The sequence below is a fragment of the Eublepharis macularius genome, chromosome 4, assembly GCF_028583425.1.
Source record: "Eublepharis macularius isolate TG4126 chromosome 4, MPM_Emac_v1.0, whole genome shotgun sequence".
Taxonomy (NCBI): Eukaryota; Metazoa; Chordata; class Lepidosauria; order Squamata; family Eublepharidae; genus Eublepharis; species Eublepharis macularius.
The window spans coordinates 41,420,927-41,440,944 of NC_072793.1; the positions used below are offsets into that span (position 1 = coordinate 41,420,927).

General features: G+C 45.8%; 1 protein-coding gene across 1 annotated transcript in view; it reads right to left on the reverse strand.

Moving 5' to 3' along the window:
* Positions 1–19,483, reverse strand: part of USP43 (ubiquitin specific peptidase 43) — a 125,445-nt gene extending 105,962 nt beyond the window's left edge. The window contains exon 1 of the mRNA XM_054978260.1: positions 18,655–19,483. Within this exon, the coding sequence (XP_054834235.1) occupies positions 18,655–19,218 (564 nt within the window). The 5' untranslated portion in view covers positions 19,219–19,483. The remainder of the gene's footprint in view (positions 1–18,654) is intronic.
* Between the last annotated feature and the right edge of the window lie 535 nt (positions 19,484–20,018).

Genomic DNA, 20,018 nt, shown 5'->3' on the forward strand with positions numbered 1-20,018 from the left:
TAACCTTGCAATAGGCAGATAAGGTGTGTGGCTGGCCCAAGGCCACCAAAAAGCTTCCATGGTCAAGCGGAGATTAAGACCTGGGTCTCCCAGATCCTAATCCAGTGCTCTTAACTACTACCCTGAGCTAGATAGCCACAAGGTGCTTAGCACAAACATGAGTACTGGGATCTGGCACAATAAAAGTAACTTCTTCCTGTCTTGCCCAGGAAAAAAAACAGAAAAATTAGCACTGTTGGGCCTCATCAGAGGGAATTCCTGGGTGTAGCAGGCTTAAGTAAGCAGACATTAAACTGGTCACCCCCAAGGAAGTGCAAAGTAGAAAACAGGATAGTTTAGTTTGTCATTTCCTCCACTTCTTAATCTAACAAAATGGGTTAAGAGATGGGTTATTAACCTACAGGCAATAGGGACACTTCCAAGGAGGAAATTAGGTTGCTGGCAGAGGAAGATCCTGCTGACTTGCAGCAACGGGCAAGCAGAATCCATTCAGACTGGGCCAGAGATGTGAGCACTGGATATAAGCCAAAGGTTTTTCTGGCCTTTGGTCCAGGGCTTGAAACCTGGAGTCTGTGAAAATCAGCTTGCCAGACCTCGGCAGCCAGATTTGTTGTTTATTTGTGAGTGGGCTTTGCATGTAATCTGCTCTAATTTGGATTTTTTTTTCATTTTCTTAAATGCCTTTGGGTCCCTCCAGGGAGAAAATTGGCCTTAAAAATGCTCAAATAAATCAAAATAAAGTCCAATGCCATGTGTTTGAAACATATTAACATTAGAGATGGGCACGAACCGGGAAATTTTGAACTGTACAGTTTGTGGTTCGTAGTGTTTCACAAACCAGAAACTTTCACCAACTTGCCTCGGTTCACGAACCAGTTCATTCAGTTTGTAAAAACGTAACTTTTGGGTCAGCAGAAGGTCTGCAGAGAGCCCATCCCCCCATTGCCTAGGAAAATGATTGATCAGCTCCAGGCTGTCTGCAGTGATGAACCGAAATACAAACCAAGCGAACTGGGCGAAAATTCATCACAGTTTGTGAGAAATGAGCTCCCATGAACCGCCGGTTCATGAATCACGAACTGGCGCAGTTCGTGACAAACTTCAGTTCATATTTCGGTTCATGCCTGCCTCTAATTAACATATCTGATACTGCATAATTCTTATCTGTAACTACTTCGCTCCAAAGCACTTATTAGATTTTTATCTGGAACCATGCAAATTAGAATCCTACTCTGTTTTTAATACAAAGGTTAAGTTTGAAGATTTCAGAAGAGACTGAACTCTCCATTAGAAAAGTACATGCTACAATTGTGTGGCACTTCTCACTGGAGATTCGCAGAATGTTTTGCAAAAAGACGTTCATTATCAAAATTAGAATAGCTCATTTTGCCATGGTTTTTTTAAAAACTGACATTCATACCTAGCCTTTAAATGACAAGATTTAGAAAGCATTCTTCCTCTGCAGCTACAGCCCACCCCCCTTTTAAGAAGAGTGCAGTTCATCACTGCTTTGCAACAGGCAGGGTTGCTAAACGGATCCCTGGTGCCGCTCTCTAGGAGACAAAGGGAGGCTCCGCTTGCCTCCGAGTTGCCAAACTGTTGCTATGACAACCAAAGCTACACTGTTGAGAACCCAGGAGGAAGGCGGGAGCTCAGGGTCTCTCTCTCGCCTTGGTGGGCCAAGGCCACTTTGCTCTTTTCTCCCACTGCATTTCAGCAGCCCATTGCCACAGACTTCAGCTACCAGGCAAACAAACCAGGCGCCTGGATCAGAAAACAAAGCCGTGCCTTACCAATAAAGGGGATGTTCTGAAAGATCTGACAGACTACGTCTGGCATCTTTAACGTTCTTGAAGCCATTCAGCTCTAGTAGTAACAACAACAACATTTGATTTATATACTGCCCTTCAGGACAACTTAATGCCCACTCAGAGCGGTTTACAAACTGTTATTATTATCCCCACAACAATTACCCTGTGAGGTAGGTGGGGCTGAGAGAGCTCCTAGAAGCTGTGACTGACTCAAGGTCACCCAGCTGGCTTCAAGCAGAAGAGTGGGGAATCAAACCAGGATCTCCAGATTAGAGTCCTGTCGCTCTTAACCACCTCTCCAAACTGGCTCTAGCATCTTATACTAGAGTTTCCCCCAGGTATAAATGAAGCCATTCCTGTCTTATCCTGGCAAGGCTCCTTTGACTTTACCAATGGTATGGCAAGCAGGGACCTAACAGGTGAAACTTTCCCCATGGCAGCATCTCCAGTGAAAGGTTGCACTTTGGAGATTTTGCCTACTGTACAGCTCTTAAAGACATGGCAGGGGGGCGGGTGGAGTAGCAACCAGTTATTTGTTGACTGAAGATGTGGCTGCTTCTCTAAGGCAGAGCTGCCACTGTGTCTGACAATGGGAATCTTTTTTTTTTAATGCATCACATAATATTACATTTCAATACAGTCACAGTTCTCCTATGATACATCTTTTACCCCTTTTGTAACCCTCCCCCCCCCGCAAGGTGGCCATCCTATAACTACAAATTAAATTTTTAACCACGAGCACATTTTTTCCAATTTTCCAAATATAGTTGTATTGGCTTCTCCATTATATACCCATTGAAAATATACAGACCATTTCTCTTTTATCTCCTCCATTTTTCCATCCCATGCCTTATCTTTTTTTAAACATTCCAACATATCCGATTGAATATATTCATACAAGTAATCATTCCATCTTTCTAAAGTCCATTTTAACTTCTCCTTCCAACCGTATGCAATCACTGCATGTGCAGCTAGTAACATTGCTTTGAAAATATCCTGGTTTTGTTTCTCAATTCTAGTGTTTCCCAATACACCCATGAATAATAGATCTACATCTATATTAAGGTTGACCTCACATACCAATGCTATTTTTCCCCGTACCTTTTCCCAAAAATCTATGACCTTTGGACACTCCCACCATAAGTGGGAGTACCACCCTTCTTTTGCATTGCAATGCCAGCAGTTAGGTTTCATCCCTTTAAGCATGTATGCCAATTGGGCAGGAGTTCTATACCACTTCATGATTATCTTTCTTTCAAGTTCTCTATACTTTTCTAGCTTAATTGCCTTCAAATTCACCATTAACTTATTAACCTCCTCAGAAGTTATTTGTTTTTCTTTATTCCATTTATTTTTTAGAGTTCTAAACATAAACTCCTTATCCCTCACCAATTCAAGGTAGATTTTCCCTGCCAGCCCTTTCTTTATTTCATCCACATATAATGCGTATTCTATATTATTGTCTTCCCTTTTAATAGCTTCTTTATATTTATCTTGTTTAATTAAATGGTGTAACCCCATTAAATTTAACCAATATCTTTCCCCCAGTTTTTGATTCAATTCCTGAAGTGGTAACAAATCCCCTTGACCATTATACATATCCTTCACTCTAGTTATACCTTCCGCCTTAAGATCTTCCCAAAATTTCAGGTTCATCTCCTTCTCCCAGATATACTTAAGTGGAGTCCATTTTGAGTTCTGTGGCATCATAGCTGTTTTCCACCTCTTCCAAGCAATCAAGGCTATTTTTCTTGGGCCCTTTGCTTGTCTTATCTCCTTTTGCAGATTTCTAGTATAAATTCCATAACTACCTGCTCCCTTATTGATTGCAGATTCAAATCTTACCCACTTATCCCCTTTCCTCCATTCTAGCTCCATCAATGCTTTCAACTGAAATGCATCATAATAAGCTTGCAAATGTGGGAGTCCCCATCCTAAATCATCTTGGGGCATATATACCAATTTTTTTGAGATTCTTGCTTTTTTCTGGCCGAACACCCAATTTTTAATATTTTCATCCCATTTCCCTATATCTTTCTGGTCAAGTTCTATTGGGAGTACCTGAAGTAAGTATAACATCTTTGGTAATATAAACATCTTCCGATCTTGCTCTCCCCCAATGTACAGGATGCAAGTTTTAGGAAATGCAGCGCTGCCATTCTTCCTCTGTGGAAGAGAACCTGAGGCAGGGCCACGTGCTGCTAACCTCAAAGCTGCATCATGCAATTGTGATGCCTAAATCTACTGTGATGCCAGTTTCAGGAGGGCTGGCGTGTTCCTCTGTAGTAGAAAATCAAGATTCAGGTCCAGTAAAAGGTAAAGGTAGTCCCCTGTGCAAGCACTGAGTCATTACTGACCCATGGAGGACATCGCATCATTACGTTTTATTGGCAGACTTTTTACGGGGTGGTTTGCCATTGCCTTCCCCAGTCATCTACACTTTACCCCCCAAAAACTGGGTACTCATTTTACCGACCTTGGAAGGATGGAAGGCTGAGTCAACCTTGACCCAGTTACCTGAACCTGGCTTCTGCCAGGATCAAACTCAGGTCGTGAGCAGAGCTTGGGCTGCAGTACTGTCACTTACCACTCTGCACCATGGGGCTCTTGATTCAGGTCCAGTAGTATAACCATAATCACAGAAGGAATTACTTTTTTGAAAAAAAAGAGAGAAGGAAACTACCATCTTGCTGAATGAGACAAAAGTGGTGTCTAGACCAGCATTCTTCTCCCCGCCCTCCCATAGCCAGCCAGTTGCCTCTGGGAAGCTTCCAAGTAGGATATGACATTAAGAAATTAATGGGCATCCCTCGCTGCTTGTTTCCAACAGCTGGTAATCGGAGAGATACTGCCCTTTTCCAGCCACTGTGGTTCAGTCTGAAGCTCTTCTATTCCTTATGAATCCACCTCTAAAAGGTCCACACCTGCTGCTCTTCATTCCTCCATACTCTCCTCTCCCACAAGCTTCATTCCCGAGAACAAGCCAGTCCCTAACTGTTGCTGCTACGCTTGTTGAAGTAGGACGTTCAAAATGTCGAGACGGGAATGCTAAGTGCCTGGCAATAGTCAGCAGAGACATGCATGAAAAAGAAAACAGAACCTGTGCCAAGCAGGAGGCATTGTGCCAGGCAGGGCACATAGCCAGCTGTGCTAGAATGCAGGTATACTGGGCAAGGAACCAGCTACGGAACTGCCATACCACAACAACAGTTCCACAGAAATGGACTTGACTAAGAAATCAGATACATCAGACACACGGAACACTCTTGATACTCGCAGGATTTTTGAGCCACCCAAGAGCAGCACGGAGGTGGCAGCAGTTTTTCAACAACACGGTGCATCTTGTGGGGAGGGGGGGGGGGGGTGTTGTAAAGATGAAACTGCTATTCCGCAAAATACAATCTCTCTTACGTCAGGATTCCCACATCCACACTTCTGTTTTTATTGGATATGTATCCCACACTTTCTCTAAGGGGAATGACGTACCGTGCATAGTTTCCTCTTCCATCTCTTTTTAGCCCTGTGAGACTGGTTAGGCTGAGAGACAGTGACTGGCCCAAGGTCACCCTGTGAGCTTCGTTACAGAGGGAGTTATGTGAACCCAGCCCTTCCTAGTTCAATGTTCAGCGTTCTAACTACTACACCACAGCTTCTCTGTTGCTTTATCTCTCATGGTGATTACAGCTAAGAGCAGCAAGGGCTTATGGTCAGGTTTGGGGATGTGGGGTAACTGAATGCTTTTAACTTTCTCCTAAGAATCATGACTACTGTTTCAGACCTGTTTTTAGTCTCAGATAATTCTCCAATGTGTCTATGAGAAAGGAAGAAAGGATGGACTGTGGAAAGAAGGCGACAGTGCCTTGTTGAAGCTTCGACTACCTCTTCTCTAGATCAAATCAATCCAAAACTGACTTTGTTCACCCCTCTGAGTGTGGCACTAAATTGTCCAGAAGGGCAGTATATAACCACACTGTTGTTGTCATTATTATAACAAATATTTTGTTGTAAGGAGAAATAGCTAGACAAATACAAGCTCTGACTACCAGCCCTAAGCACAAGGGGCACAGGGACAATTAAATGGAGGTTAGTCTTGTAATGAGGGCAGGTTGCATGTTGCAATAGATGCTTACCCATTATTGCTTGGGGCCAAGCCTTTGAAACCACTATATGTGGCTCAGGAGCTAGACGGTCACATTTCCACAGCTGGAGAAACTGGGGGAGGGGCCAGCCAGCCAGTGACCCAGAGCTACAGTACACTAAAGAGTTGTGCTGCCTCCAGGATCCACGTCTCCAAAGGAAGCACAGGCAACAGGAGGAGATGTACAATTCTTTTGTTTGGAAAGTCCAGAGCAACTGCAGCTCTATTCCTACACTCAGAAGGATGTAAAGCCTTTCTGATTATATCCATACCTCTGAATGACAATGACTTTGCCATCCATGCAGTGCAATTATCCAGCAATCCTTAACAGACCTGGATACCCACCAAGCCAGCAAACTGGTTTCCTACTCTAAGAACTGATTTGGCAGAAAAGGATGGAATATTCTGATCAGACGTCAATATTAGGACCAGAACAAATGTAGCATTGCAGAATGAGATCTTCAGACCTGACATCAGGATGAAGGTACGCAAAGATCTAGAAAATTCAACACATGGCAAAGCCCAAATGCAATATCCACTTGCAGCAGCAGCAGCTTGGACTAGTAAGTGCATACCATTCCCACAGCATTAGACGTAAAGGTTTTAGGAAGGCTGACCAGGCACAATAGCGGACAGGGCTCCTGCCCCCTTTTATACTTGGGTAGAAGAGGGCATTGAACAGATGTTGCTTTCCATAGCCCCACAAAGTGGGCCAAATGAAGCCTTTGCTTTGAGCAATCCATTAAAAAACAACAAGTGAATACTCCTGCAGATACATTTTGTTTACGTGTCAAAATAAGCAAGCTACAGAGAGAGAGAGAGACAGCCCCAGGTGTTAAATGCGTCGGTGATGATAGAAATATCAACATGCACGGGGTTGCTTGGGTGCTAATTGACTGACATTTCGTTGGGCTCAGTGACAGCTTTCCAGGAAGAAGCTGAGTGTAATTGGAGTGAACCTGCACTGTCTTTACGCAAAGCCAAGGAGAAGTGGTATCTACCCGATACCATACTACCACTTGATCTTGTCACTCTGCAGCATTTATGGATCGCTAGTTTTAGGGAGGAAGCAGAGAAACCCATTTGGATTTTTCAGCTCAAATATCTTGGACAAGCTCTGCACCCCTGCAACTCTGTAACAGGAGTGGCTTTGCTTGCCCAAATGAGAGAAGTCACATCTGACGGACTTTCCCCCAGAGAGGCCCTTCAGCCCAATGAGAATGAAACATCTGAGGGCCCTCCATCGGGAAGACTTGGGTGTGACGTCTCTACTGTACACCAGTCATATCTTGCTGTCCAATTCCAAGCCTTGGCCACGCTGGGCATCACCAGAAAGGACACCAGAAGCAGTTCAAACCCCTTTCTGCTTTAACCAAAGTTCCTCGCCCACTCTTTGGCTACTGAAAAGCAATTAAATATTAACAAGCACTTGATTATTAACAGTTCTTCATTGCATATTAAGTATTAACAGATCTGCCCGCCAGATACTTATCAGTAATATGTAGTAAAACCTCAGCAGGTAGCTCATCACTGAAGCCTTATTGCTTATGGCTGCATAATAACGATCCTATTAAACACAAATTAAATATGGGATTGCTTAGGAATGTTACTATAATAAAACAGCCTTCTCAGCAGCTACCCTGGCCGACTCCATTCATCAGAAAGGAGTGGGCAGCAATCATCAGAAATCGCTACAGTGCGTAACTCAAAGGAAGCTGGGATGGCTAATTTATCTGCTTCACACTAGAATGGAGGCTGCAGGGTCTGTGCAAACAGAGGTGTCATGTCATGGAGGAAAAAACAGTCCCTGCTAAAATTATTTTCCAGGTTCCTAAAAAATTTCAAACTGGTATTACCTGTCTTTTAAAAAATTACAGAGGGGCGTGTGCGTATGAGTTTTAATTCAGGGTTACCAGCTTTTCTTAATGGCCCTGCTCCTTTTCCTTCAGCATTTACTAAGCATTTGCCAGTTAAATAAATAAAGCTTTTCGTGGCATGCAAACAAAATCACAGGGACAGCTTCACTTGTGCAAGTTGTCCACAAAGAATCAGACATTAGACATATGATTCTCCAGGTCTCTGCAGAAGTAGTATGGAAATTTGGCCAGTGGCAGCCAGCCATCTGTGGCTTCCATCAGAATTTGACCAAGGGGATATCTCTGTATTTAAAAATATTTAAAATGTGAGATGGGAAAAGCAAGGGAGGGAGTAAAACTGTTTCTTCAAAGGCACAGCCCTGGAAATCTTAAATAACTATCACTTGCCAACCCACTCCCATTTTGGCATAAGTGTCATCGTCAAGTGGTCACCATTTTTCTGTTCTTGACTTTGCAACTATCAAAGGAATAACCCCATCATTAGTCTCATCAAAGAAAAAAAGTTTCAGGTACAGAACATAGAAGTAACCTTTGGAATCAGATTGATCTGAATTATGGCAAATGCATTTTGGCTATATTTCAAGTCGATTAAAGATTTATAATTGAATCATTGTTGGAAGGTCACTTTCTCCGTAGAAGTTAAGTTTATGGAAAGAATATCTGCCTAACAGATAAAATGACTATACTACTGCATACTGACTGTAGTTGTATGTAACCTACTGCAATGTTTATGAGATGTTCCAACTGGAGTTGATAATGGCATACACTATGCAATCCTTCTTGAATCTCAGTGAAAAAGGTGGACTACAAATAAAATAGACAGATGAATGAATGAATGAATGAATGAATGAATGAATGAATGAATGAATGAATGAATGAATGAATGGCTCTAGACCTGACAAGGTTTTTTAAATGTCCATGCTTAGGTCGGTAGAAAACGAAAACGAATATACAGAACACCACTACCCCTGAAAACCCAGGTCTACAGCTTGGGGATGCTGCTGAATTCATAGCTCTCTGTGGATGACCAGGTTGTGATGGTGGCAGCTTCGGCTTCTTTCCCAGGTGCATCCCTAGGAAGGATTTGGCTGTGGGATTCTTACCCTACTGATTTGCAAACCAGACTACTTTAACATTATTTCCCTTGAAAATTATTTGGAAACTGTAGCTGGTCCAGAAGATAACTGCTGGATTGCTGGTAAGGGCAGAGGAGCTATCTTTTTTCACCTGCACGTGTCAATTAAATATTCAGCCCAATTCAAAGTGCTAGGTTTTGGCCCATAAAGCCCCAAGGCCCCTGATACCAGAGTACTTTAAGGACCCCATTATCCCCAGACCTACCTGGACACTGAAATAGGATCTGCAGAGGTCCTTCTTGGTGCCATTCCCCTTGTCAGAAGGATGGCAGGTAACCACAAGAGTGAAGGCTTTTCCCACACCCGTGCTACAACTTAGGAATGCCCTGCCGCAGGAGTCTGCTTGGCCATCTCCTTGTTAAGGATTTCACTGGAGGCTGAAAACAGTCCTTTTGAAAAAAAAACTTGGGGAGTTTAACCCATAGTCGCTGGGGCTTGGTTCATGACTTTTGACTAGTTGTGTCTGTTGCTCAGCTGAGGTTAAGCATTTTCCTCAGCAGTCGGTATGGTGAAGTGATTAGAGCGAATATACATCCCCCCTCCCCCATAATGAAATCCATCAAGGTTGCTATTGTCTGTTCTCACTGGCAGGAGCTCTCCAGAGTCTTTCACTTCACCTACTATGTGATGATTTTTAAAATGAAGGTGCTGGAGACTGAACGTAGGCCTAAAAGCAATTGCTTCCCCACTTATCTATGGCCCCTCCTCATGTCTGAGTGTCAGACTAGGATCTGGGGGAGACACTTTCAAATTCCTGCCCTGCCACGGAAGTTTGCCACGTGACTTTGGGCCAGTCGCACACTCTCAGCCTAACCTATCTCAAAGTACTGGTGTGAGGAGAAAATGGAAGAGGTAAGAAAGACATATGCCACTAGGACCTTCTTGGGTAGGATAAAAATGCACCAAATTAAATACTTGTTTTTACTCTGTCCTTTCATTCTATTGATTTATGTAAGTTTTCCTGCTGGTTTTATCTGTTTTGTTTTTTATGGTTTCATGCTGTTTAAAATTAGCTGTAAACCACCCTGGGGATCTTGTGCAGGATAGAAGGGAGAGGCAAAGAAGTATTTAAAAACTACGTATCTCCACTGCAAGAATCTAACTGCAGAGGAAAAGCTGATTAACAACGTATATGGACTGTTACGCTCTTCTGTCTAAACCAAAGAATGTGGGTTTAAGCCAATTTAATCACATGGATCCTGGAAAATAAGTTATCTCAGATTCAGGTACTTCCGATTAATCAGTTCTGAGATTGAGCTGGAAAGGTCTGTTGCCTTCACCTGGAATCTGAATGGGTTTATTTTTTATTCCCCTCCCTTCATTTACTGCTGATCAAGGATCTGTCAGGAGAATGAAAAGAAAGGTCAGTGGCAGCGACAGCAGCAGCAAGGTAGAAATGTGATATTACTGGCATGGTTACCACAGAAATGTTGGCAATAAATAAACATGAGCTGAACAATTTCAGATCAGATCAAATTGACAGGTCCCTTGGATTGAGTAAGGAAGAACTGTCCATGCATCTAACCCAAATAGGCCCCAAATGAAGCGTGGAAACACTCCCACGGGTGGTGTGACGATGTCACTTCCGGAAGTGACGTCGCCGCAGCGCACACACTTGAGGCGCCTGCTGGTGGTGGGCAACCTCTGGGAGCATGCTGGGCAATTGGCAGGTAAGGGGGAAACTCCTGGGAGTTTGCCTGCCACCGGCGGGTGCCTGAAATCCCTATTAACAGCAATGCTGGGCCTTTGCAAACTACAGTCAAAATGAGCCAGAGAAAATTTGCCAGCCACTCACAGAGGTGACTGAAAGAAAAAGAATGGCTTCAGACAGGCACAGTAGAACAGCACCAACCCTACCCTTAGGTGTAACTATTTGTATTCTTTCCCCCACCCCCAATGTCCTAGAAAGAGAACACAACTTTCCAATGCCCATTACCACAATGTCCTAGAAAGAGAACAGAGCTTTTCCATAAGCAAACGGAAACCTGGCACTTCAGGTATCAGGGGAAAGACTCCTGTGGTAAAAAGCTTTATTTTTCAAGCTTGGCGAGGATCAAGTCCCATGTACTCTGGGCCTCAAGAGCTGATATCTGTAATAAAGCCTCTATGGCCAGTTTTGTAAATGAAAACAGCTCCAGGAGAAAATCTTTTAGCACAGAGAAAAAAAGGGGGAGGCAGTGCCTAACAGTTCCCCCACCCCGATTTTCCTTCTTCAAATTTCTCCCTCCCCCAAAAATGACACAGGGTGTCCCACAGGCTATTGTGCATTTCAGAAAGTGCTGGCTTTGCACAGCTAACTTTTTATATCAAGATGATACATGGCCAGAAAAGAAATTTTAATGTAAATTTCTGAAACTGCATAGTATGCACAGGGTGGGGAAACCTTGTTGTTCTTAAAACTTAAAAAGGAAAAAGATAGCAGAGGATGAAACTGAGGATGCACAATGGACTGGAACAAACCTCCAAAGACATAGCAAATGTTTTTAAATAAATATGTTCACATTGGTATGGGTATGTATTGAGAGTTCTGTCACTCATCACTAAGGACACCACAGATAACTATGAATATATGTCCATAACACTGGAACAACTTCTGTCACAATAACCATGAACCATCCGGAGGGAGAAGTGCCAGTACTAGGCAGGTGGGTGGGTAGATGGAGAAGCAAGTTGTCCCCAACAGAAGTACCATCCTAAGGAAAGACTTTGAACTATGTGCCACAAATAGGTCACAGCAGAGGTCTGTGTATGCCAGAATTCTACAGGAGCGTATAAAATGCACAAATGAAGTTCTAGGAACAGATCTCTAGCTTTTTTCTCTTTTTTTAAAAAAAGCTTCTAGCCATGATGGTGGAGAAAGTATGTTTATAAGTGAATGCATGCAATGTTCGCTAAAATCTTTGAGGATAGTGGAGTAAATTTATAAAAGCCAGCATAGTGTAGTGGATAGAGTGTCTGACTAGGATCTGGGGGCCAAACTAGACACAACAGTGGTCATGGATCTGATCTGTGGATGTCACCACCATTTTAAAGAGATTTAAAAATGCTGCAAGGGACTAGTCCTCTTGTGTAACTCCCCCCTCCATGCCTTTTCAAGTGCCAAAATGGCTGTACTTCCACAGGGAACAAGAGTGCAGGCAGAACAAGTGTGCCTCAGCCTGCTGCCTCAGGTTTGTTGTGGGGATAAAATGGCAGAGAGGAGAATGCTGTTGTAAGCCATTTTGGATCCCCAATGGTAAGAAAAGCAGGGTATAAATATTTAAATAAATAAATTTTTCCATTAGGATTTCCAGGATCTGTATAACTTCAGTAGCACAACCAGAAAAAATTATGCAAAACAGTAAAAATACAAAATAAAGTATTTAAAGTAAAATAAGTTAGATCTATTTGATTATATATAATCTTGACAGAATTTGGATTGCCTAAGCACTGAATTTTGATTTCTTTTAAGCACACATAGCACTGAGTAACAAACACACATATTACACTAGCAATGGTGTACACTATTTGTGGCACGTGAACACACAATTTCTCAAGAACTACTGGAATAGAGAAGCCTTTGAAGAAGAACTGGAAAAAAAACCCAAATGAAAAAACATCTGATTGCTACAAAACTTGTTTTCTAAATTCAACTTTTATAACCTATCAGATGAGAAAAAATAATGTTCATGTGCTAAGGTAGCACAATGTACAACAGTTTCCAACTCTTTGTCAACTATTGGGTATATTTGCAATTTTGCTTGCAGAAAATTAAGGAACTTAGTAATCAATAAATATGTCAAAAGAGTAGGATTTTATATACTAACTAAAGTATAAATTATGCATTTTATGTTGTTAGAACAGTAAAAGAATTTAGGTAGGAAAGTAATATATTTAATAAGTAATTGCATATATTTCATTGCTTATATTTCATTCCCTCCCCGAAAGATTTCCATTTCTATTCTTGTTCTATTCTCTCCATTTTATCCTAAACAAAAATTCTATGAAGTAGGTTTAAGCTGAGAGAGCATGACTGGCCCAAGATCATCCAGTGAGTTTCATGTCAAACAGGAACAGAAACTCAACTCTTCAAGCCTAGGTCCAACACTCTAAACACTACATCATTGTCTCTCTGGCCCGAGGTCACCCCAGTAAGCTTCATGATACAGCAGGGATTCGAATTCGGGTCTCCTTTGTTCTACATTCTGAACACGACACTACATAGCCATAAAAGCTATCCTCTCCTGTTGCGAGTGTAAAGCGACATCAAGCCACAGCCTACTTTTGGTGACCTCATAGGGTTTTTCAATGCAAAGACGAACAGTGGAAGCTTGCCTTTGCCTGCCTCTGCATAGTGACCCTGGACTTCCTTGATGGTCTCCCAGGCAAGTACTAATCACAGCTGACTGATTAGCTTCCAAGATCTGGCAAGACTGGGCTAGCCTAGACCATCCAGGTCCAGGTATTCCTTCCTGTTGCAAAGCTGTTAATATCCCTCCCCAAACACATACCAGTATTATAGATACTAGATGAAGCAAGTATTTCAGGAGGGTAGAGAGGTTTAAGACTGGAAAAGCTGAAGGATATCCTTCTTATGCCTACCAAGCCCTGATTTTTAAAATCCTGCTGCATAACAAGAGCTCTGGACACCAAAGGGAACATTATACCCAGTTCCACACTTCAAACCAGTTCAGTCCATGATGTAGAGACTAACTAAGGAGACAGAGCTCCCCTCTCTGCCAGCAATCAGAAAACCTTCTCCACCTGTGCGTCAGGAATGAAAAGGAATTGAATGGGGAAAAAACTTCTTAATGTTCCCAGGCCAGCTCCCAGGATAGGGTTACCAAACAGTCCCTGAGGCAATCCGTTCCCAAGTGACTACACAACAAGGGGTTTGTGTGCGACTAGATGTGGCTGCTTCACTCCCAAACTCTTTGTAACTCAGGAGCGTGTGAGAAAAGCTAAAATGGAACCAGAAAGCGACAGATTTTGTTCCACAGGAATGTGAAGTTGCCTGAGATGGCACTGACATAGAGATATTTTCTCCACAGGACACACTCTCTGTCTCTCTCTCCTGCACAGCCTTCCTCTTTTGCCGTGCTGTTTCCTAGAAACACAGCCCTGCCACACACAGCACCACTCAACAACACAATAAACAAACAGAGGGTGTATGAACACCAAAGGGCTCTTCCACCCAGCAGCTAAAACCATGAAACATAACAGATAGCTGAACAGGGAATATACTTTCCATCAGCTTTTAGAGGAGGAAGGCTGGGGAAAATATCTCTCACACACAAAATGTGCCCTAAATGTTTGTTTGCTTGGGTGAGAAATTGCCCAGGCGGAATCAGAATTTCAGCACTGGGAAAATGCTTGTGTCTTTCAGACACACTTCAGAAATGGAGTGCTTTGTGGTGATATTATATTCACATTTGGTACCTCACAAAATCCTTCCTTGGCAATTCTCATATGAACCCATGAAACTGCCTTCTACTGAATTAGACCATTGGTCTAGGTCAGTATTTTCTACTCAGACTGGCAGTGGCCCTCCGGGTCGCAGGCTGTCTCTCACCTCGCTTAATACCTGATCCTCTCAACTGGAGATGTCAAGGATTGAACCTGGGACCTTCTGCATGTAGAGCAGATACTCTGCCACGGAACCACAGCCCCTCCCTTTCCAAACCTCATATAAGAGGCTGTGCCGGCACAAAATTGGTCAGTGCCTAAGCTGACAGCGAGCAGGATGCTGGGTTGGCTCATACATGCATGTAATATTTGTCAATGAGCTATCACAGATCCAGCGCTTGCTGCATGACTTTATGCATATTTATTTAAAAATGAACCCCACAATTTTCAATGGGAATTACTCAGAAGCAATTATACACAGGATTCCAGCCTTGGTGGCAAAAACCCATACCTGCTCAATGGCATATGCCATTCAATGATGGCACCATGGGTTACCCGCAAAAGGCATTTTCCTTTAATCATTACTAGACAGAATGGCTCCCTGCAGCCCTTAGACATCCCTCAGTTTCTCTCAAGAAAAACAGGGAGAAGTTCGGATAGTAATGAATAGGAGGTTACTTAGCATGTACAAAGCACGTCAGAGTGTTCAAAGCACTTCACCTACATTATTTTTGTATGATTTTAACAGCAACCCTGCAAGGTAGATCAGTATTGTTGTCTCCATCCTGCAGATAGGGAACAGAGACTGAACAATAATAGATTGCCTGGAAAGCTCATGGCAAAGAGGAAGACTGAATGATGCTAAATGTTTCAGGTTCTTTGACCCAAGGTCTCCTCTGTCCATAAGGGCATCATCACATCTCTGTAGGTGATATGGCTCAATTGACACCCTATACCTCTGTTCTGATGGCAACAGGCAATACGATGGTTTTCTATTATGGCTGCCTCGTCAGGGTCTAGCAAAATGGCAGATACCAGGAGGCAGGAAGGACCCTCCACAAAAAGCCAGCCTCCTGCTAACTCCGCAGATCATTACTGACCATGACCAAAAACAGCACACTCACAGCTTCTCACCAAAAAGGAAAAAAAAATTCAATCTTCCTTCTATGGTCTATAAAGGGTGGATTTTAAAATAGACTACACTACAGAAATGTGCATATTTACTCTTATACATAGAACTACACTACATAGAACATAGTAAAGAGTCCAGTAGCACCTTTAAGACTAACCAACTTTATTGTAGCATAAGCTTTCGAGAACCACGGCTCTCTTTGTCAGATGCAGACTAACACGGCTAATTCCTGTGAATCTACGTAGAATATCATGGTCTTGCACAGGTGTTGGTGGCTTATGAAGTATCCTGAAAAACTCCATTCAAAAGTTTCTAGTCCTTGTGATGTGAGCAAAAACAGCAGATTCTGTTCACTAGCACTGTTTGATTAGTCAACACTTAATGTCTGAACAGACTCCTTTAACAAGATGCATTTGAGGTGACTGGATGATATATCAATTATTTCTTTTAGATCTGTAGAGCTGACCTGTGAGCGTCCTTTATGCCAGTAAGTTGTCACCTGATGTTGCAGGCTATTAAGCAACAATGTGCCTTCCTCCCTGGACTCCAGCTTCATTTCACCAGCATCTACACAAACGCTGCCTTTTGAAATCTCTACCATATCCATATTCCTTGTCAGAAATTTCCAGCGGCTGAAAAAGCCCCGAATTTGTACGAACTAGAAATTTTATATTAGCTCAAGCAAGTTTGCACCATGTATTTTGAAACAGAACTGTGACTTATGAAATGTGACATCTACTCGGCACGCAAATCTACCTGCTTGCTTTTAGTTCCATACTCATAAGCACATTTGAAAACATACGCACATTATTTGATACTCTAATTTGTTTCAGATTCTGCTGTGAGGATTTCTTCGAACATACGCACGTTATTTGATACTCTGGTTTGTTTCAGATTCTGCTTTGAGGATTTCTTCTTTGTGGAACCTGAAATTTATGCTTCCCAAAACAGCCACAAAATAAAACACTGCAAGATTCTAGAGTCTCATCCACAATCCTTTACCCACCTGAGGTTCCTCCTTAGCATTGCAGACTTCTAGCACACTAAAAAAAAAAATTCCAGGTAAAGCTGAAACAATTTCACCTTTGACAGCAGATGCCGCATCTACATGGAAAGAGACTTCCCACCCCCTTCCCCTCCTCCAATCACACCACTAGCAAAATTGTCAAATGAACTGAATGAATAACATGAGATTTGCATTTGCCAAAGCCGTATCTCAGGCATTTGCTCCAAACAGCCAGGCAACATACAAAGATCAGAGGCGGAAAAGCCTCACCCCCAAGAAAATCCTATCTGTCAACAAGAGAACCAGATAATAGCTTCAAGCTTCATACAACATGCAGAAATTGGAAGCCCATCACCCCCAAGACGTCCTAGATCCCCCAGGTCTCCTTTGTAGGAAATGCATTTTTGGGGTCAATCCCCGAAGAGAGAAAATTCAGTGTTGCAGTCACACAGCTCTTTCACCCTCCCTTCTTGGAGGAAAGGCCTCTCCTTCAAACATTGATATTCAAGTCTTCCAAGATGCACACTCATCTTTTGCTTCAGGGCAGCAAGCTCCAGAAATTTAAACAAGTGACATGGGCCAGCCACAGCCTCAGAATGCGGATCCAGACTCAGCCCCCTACTGAAGGGCTATGCAGTCCCTCCACAGCTTACCAACTTTCTTGAAAGCAATGCCCAGACCTGCCCCACCCCACACACAAATGTTTTCTAGCTCCCCTCCAGTTAAACTGGGTCTGATACACGGATGATCATGCACTAAAATAGTCAGAGATGTGTAGATTTACTGGCCTCCCCTCCAGCCTCTTTCTGTCTCAGATCTCAGCTTCCCTCCACATCATTCTTCCCTCCTTCTACCAGGCAGGTAGCACTCTAGCAGCACTCCAGCAGCACCACCAACAGAGTATCGGTTGAGAACACTGTGTCTGGCTGTCCCAGTGCTACAATCCTATCCCAATACATGGGCTTGCAAGGGAAGGGAGACATTTAGGAGGGGACAGGGAGAAGGGTCCCTACAACTGTGCTGCACTTCTGTCCTGGCTACAGCCCTCAAAGAAAGTATCTCATTCCTCCCTGGCACAAAGTTGGCACCGCTCTCTGCAGGAGTGAGAGGAGGCAAGTCAGCGCCTCTGATCTTTCCCCCCCCCCCACCTGCTGGTATGTTCAGCTCCGTGACCGTCACACTAGCAAGGAGGCTTTCAGAAGGGGAAGGCGTTCCACAGCAATTACTCAATAATAAATATTTCATTTCCAACTTCAAAGCAAAGAACAAATGTCGAGCACCACAGAGTTCAGCAGGGCTTCCCAGACAAGAGAGGTTTGCTAGTTACCTCTCCAGCGCATCCCCCTTCACCACACTGATCAGAAGGGAAAGAAGAAGACTTGGGTGAAGCAGCTGGCTTGATGCCCTGAAACCAGACTCTATCCCCTCCTCAGCTCCTCCATGCAAATACTTCTCTATTATTCTCCCGGAACGAAAAACAAAACGCAACTTCCTGGAGATACAATGTGTCATTTTCCCCCTAGCAGTTCTGCAAGCAATGACACAACCAGGTGTCCATCCTAAGAGCAGAGACTGTTCAACACAACTGCTGAAAGCAGGCGGGGATGCCCTGCCCAGGATAAACCCAGATTCGCTTTCCCAGCGGGACTGGTTCTCCTAGAAAGCAGATCTCCCCCAAACTCTGGTCACAGTGTCAACCCCACCTCCACCGGCCCCTGGTGCCGCTCCTAAATCAAGCCTGCGCCACAGGGATGAGAAAAAGCAGCGGAGAGTCGGGGGCGACTCAAGAGCTAGCTGGAAAGAAGGGTGTGGGGTCGCCCTCGTAACGCCGGTTCCTGGACTCCATTCCAGGAGGCACCAGCGAGGGAGCTGAGCTGAGAGTTGGCAGGCGCTAAAGCGCGAGTCCCGAGCTGTTCGGCGTCACTGGTTTCCCTTCTCGGGAGGGCCTGGCAGAGGTCAGGTTAGCCTGAGGTCAGAGGACCCGCTTGCTGCCAGCAGAGCCCGCGCCGAAGCTCGGGGCCGGGGGCTACAGCCGCAAACGACTCCGGCGGCGGGTTACAGGTGGCTCGGGACCTGCACAGGCTCGCCCCGGCGGCGCCGTCCCCAGCCCGTGCGTTGCGTTGCTCTCCTCACCCTCCCCACCCCCAGCGCCTCCCCGCCCGCCCCTACCTTGAAATCCGCGGAGAGCTGCGGCGTGTACTCGAGGGTCCAGAGCGCTCGCACAAGCGCCGCCAAGTGCCGGGTGACCTCGCCGGAGGCGGTGCTGGTTGCAGGTCCGGGTGGCCCTTGCTGGTCGGGCAGGGCCAGCAGGAGGAAGGCGGCGAGCAGCTCGGTGTGGCTCAGGCACTGCACCACGGCGTTCAGGAAGCACGTGTTGCCGTGGTTCTTGAGCCCCTGCGCGCCCGGGGTGAGCGGGCGAGGCTCCCCGGCGCTGGCCGCCGGGAGCGGGCACGAGAGGCGAGCTCCTCCGCCACCTGCTTGGCCGCGGTCGCGCTCGGGCCCGGGCGGGCGCCTGAAGCCACCCTCGTCGTCCTCGGGCTCGGCGCCTTCCCGCCGCCGCCGCGCCCCCCGCAAAGTTTGCAGGAGGCGGCGGGCCAGCCGGCTCAAGGCGCGCACGGGTCTACGCCGCCGCCCGGCTCCGGCCCCGGCGCGATGGTGCTCGCAACTGCGGGCCCTGCCCGCGGGGGGCTCCGCGCCGGGCCCAGGCTTCTCCCCTGCCTCCAGCTCGCCCATCGGGGCCGGGCTGCGGCGACTGGCTCCTCCGCCGAGTGCCGCCGCCAGCCTCCTCTTCGGCTGCCTGAGCCCTCTGCCTTGCCGAGCGCTCCGAGCCTCTCCGCTCGCCCCCCGCGACTGCCGGCTGGGCAGGGCTGCGCTGGGCTGGGCAGAGGCGGAGGGGAGCGGGCCGGGCTCATGGCAGGGGGCAGGCGGGCATCTCGCGCTGCGCCCCGCGGCCGGGAAGGGCACGTTGTTTTTCCCGCCTCCTTAGTTCTCCATTGGGCCGCCGAGGCCGCCTGTGGAACTAGCTGGCCAGTCCTTGGGGCAGGGCGGGCGCGGCCCGCGCGCGCGGAGTTTGGAGGTGCGGAGCCAGGCGCCTCCCTCTCGTTGGCGCTCACTCGCCTGCTTCAGCGGGCGGAGGGAGGCGCGGCTGCGTTTGGGGCGGCGCGGCGAGGCGAGGCGCTGCTGCTGGCGCGGCTGCCAAGAAGCGGCATCTGCCGGAGCCTGGCAAGCGCGCGGAGCAGGATCGCCTTGACCCGCTTGGGCGCGGGCAGGTGCTGCCCGGGAGGGCGGCGGCACCGGGCTCTCTGACGCCGTGCAGCGTGCCTATCGCCGGCTCCTTTCTGGGCTCAGGCGCTGGGACTGCATTACACGATCTCTTTTCGGAGGGCTTAGGGCTACATTCCTAAGTGAGTCTGGAAAATCTTAACAGAAACTCGTCCGGTCTCCTTCGCATAGCGAATGCAAGCGGGCGCTGGGCATCCCTTTCAAGGTCAAAAATCAAGGAAGCGAAGGCCCTTCTGACCACTGGGAATCCG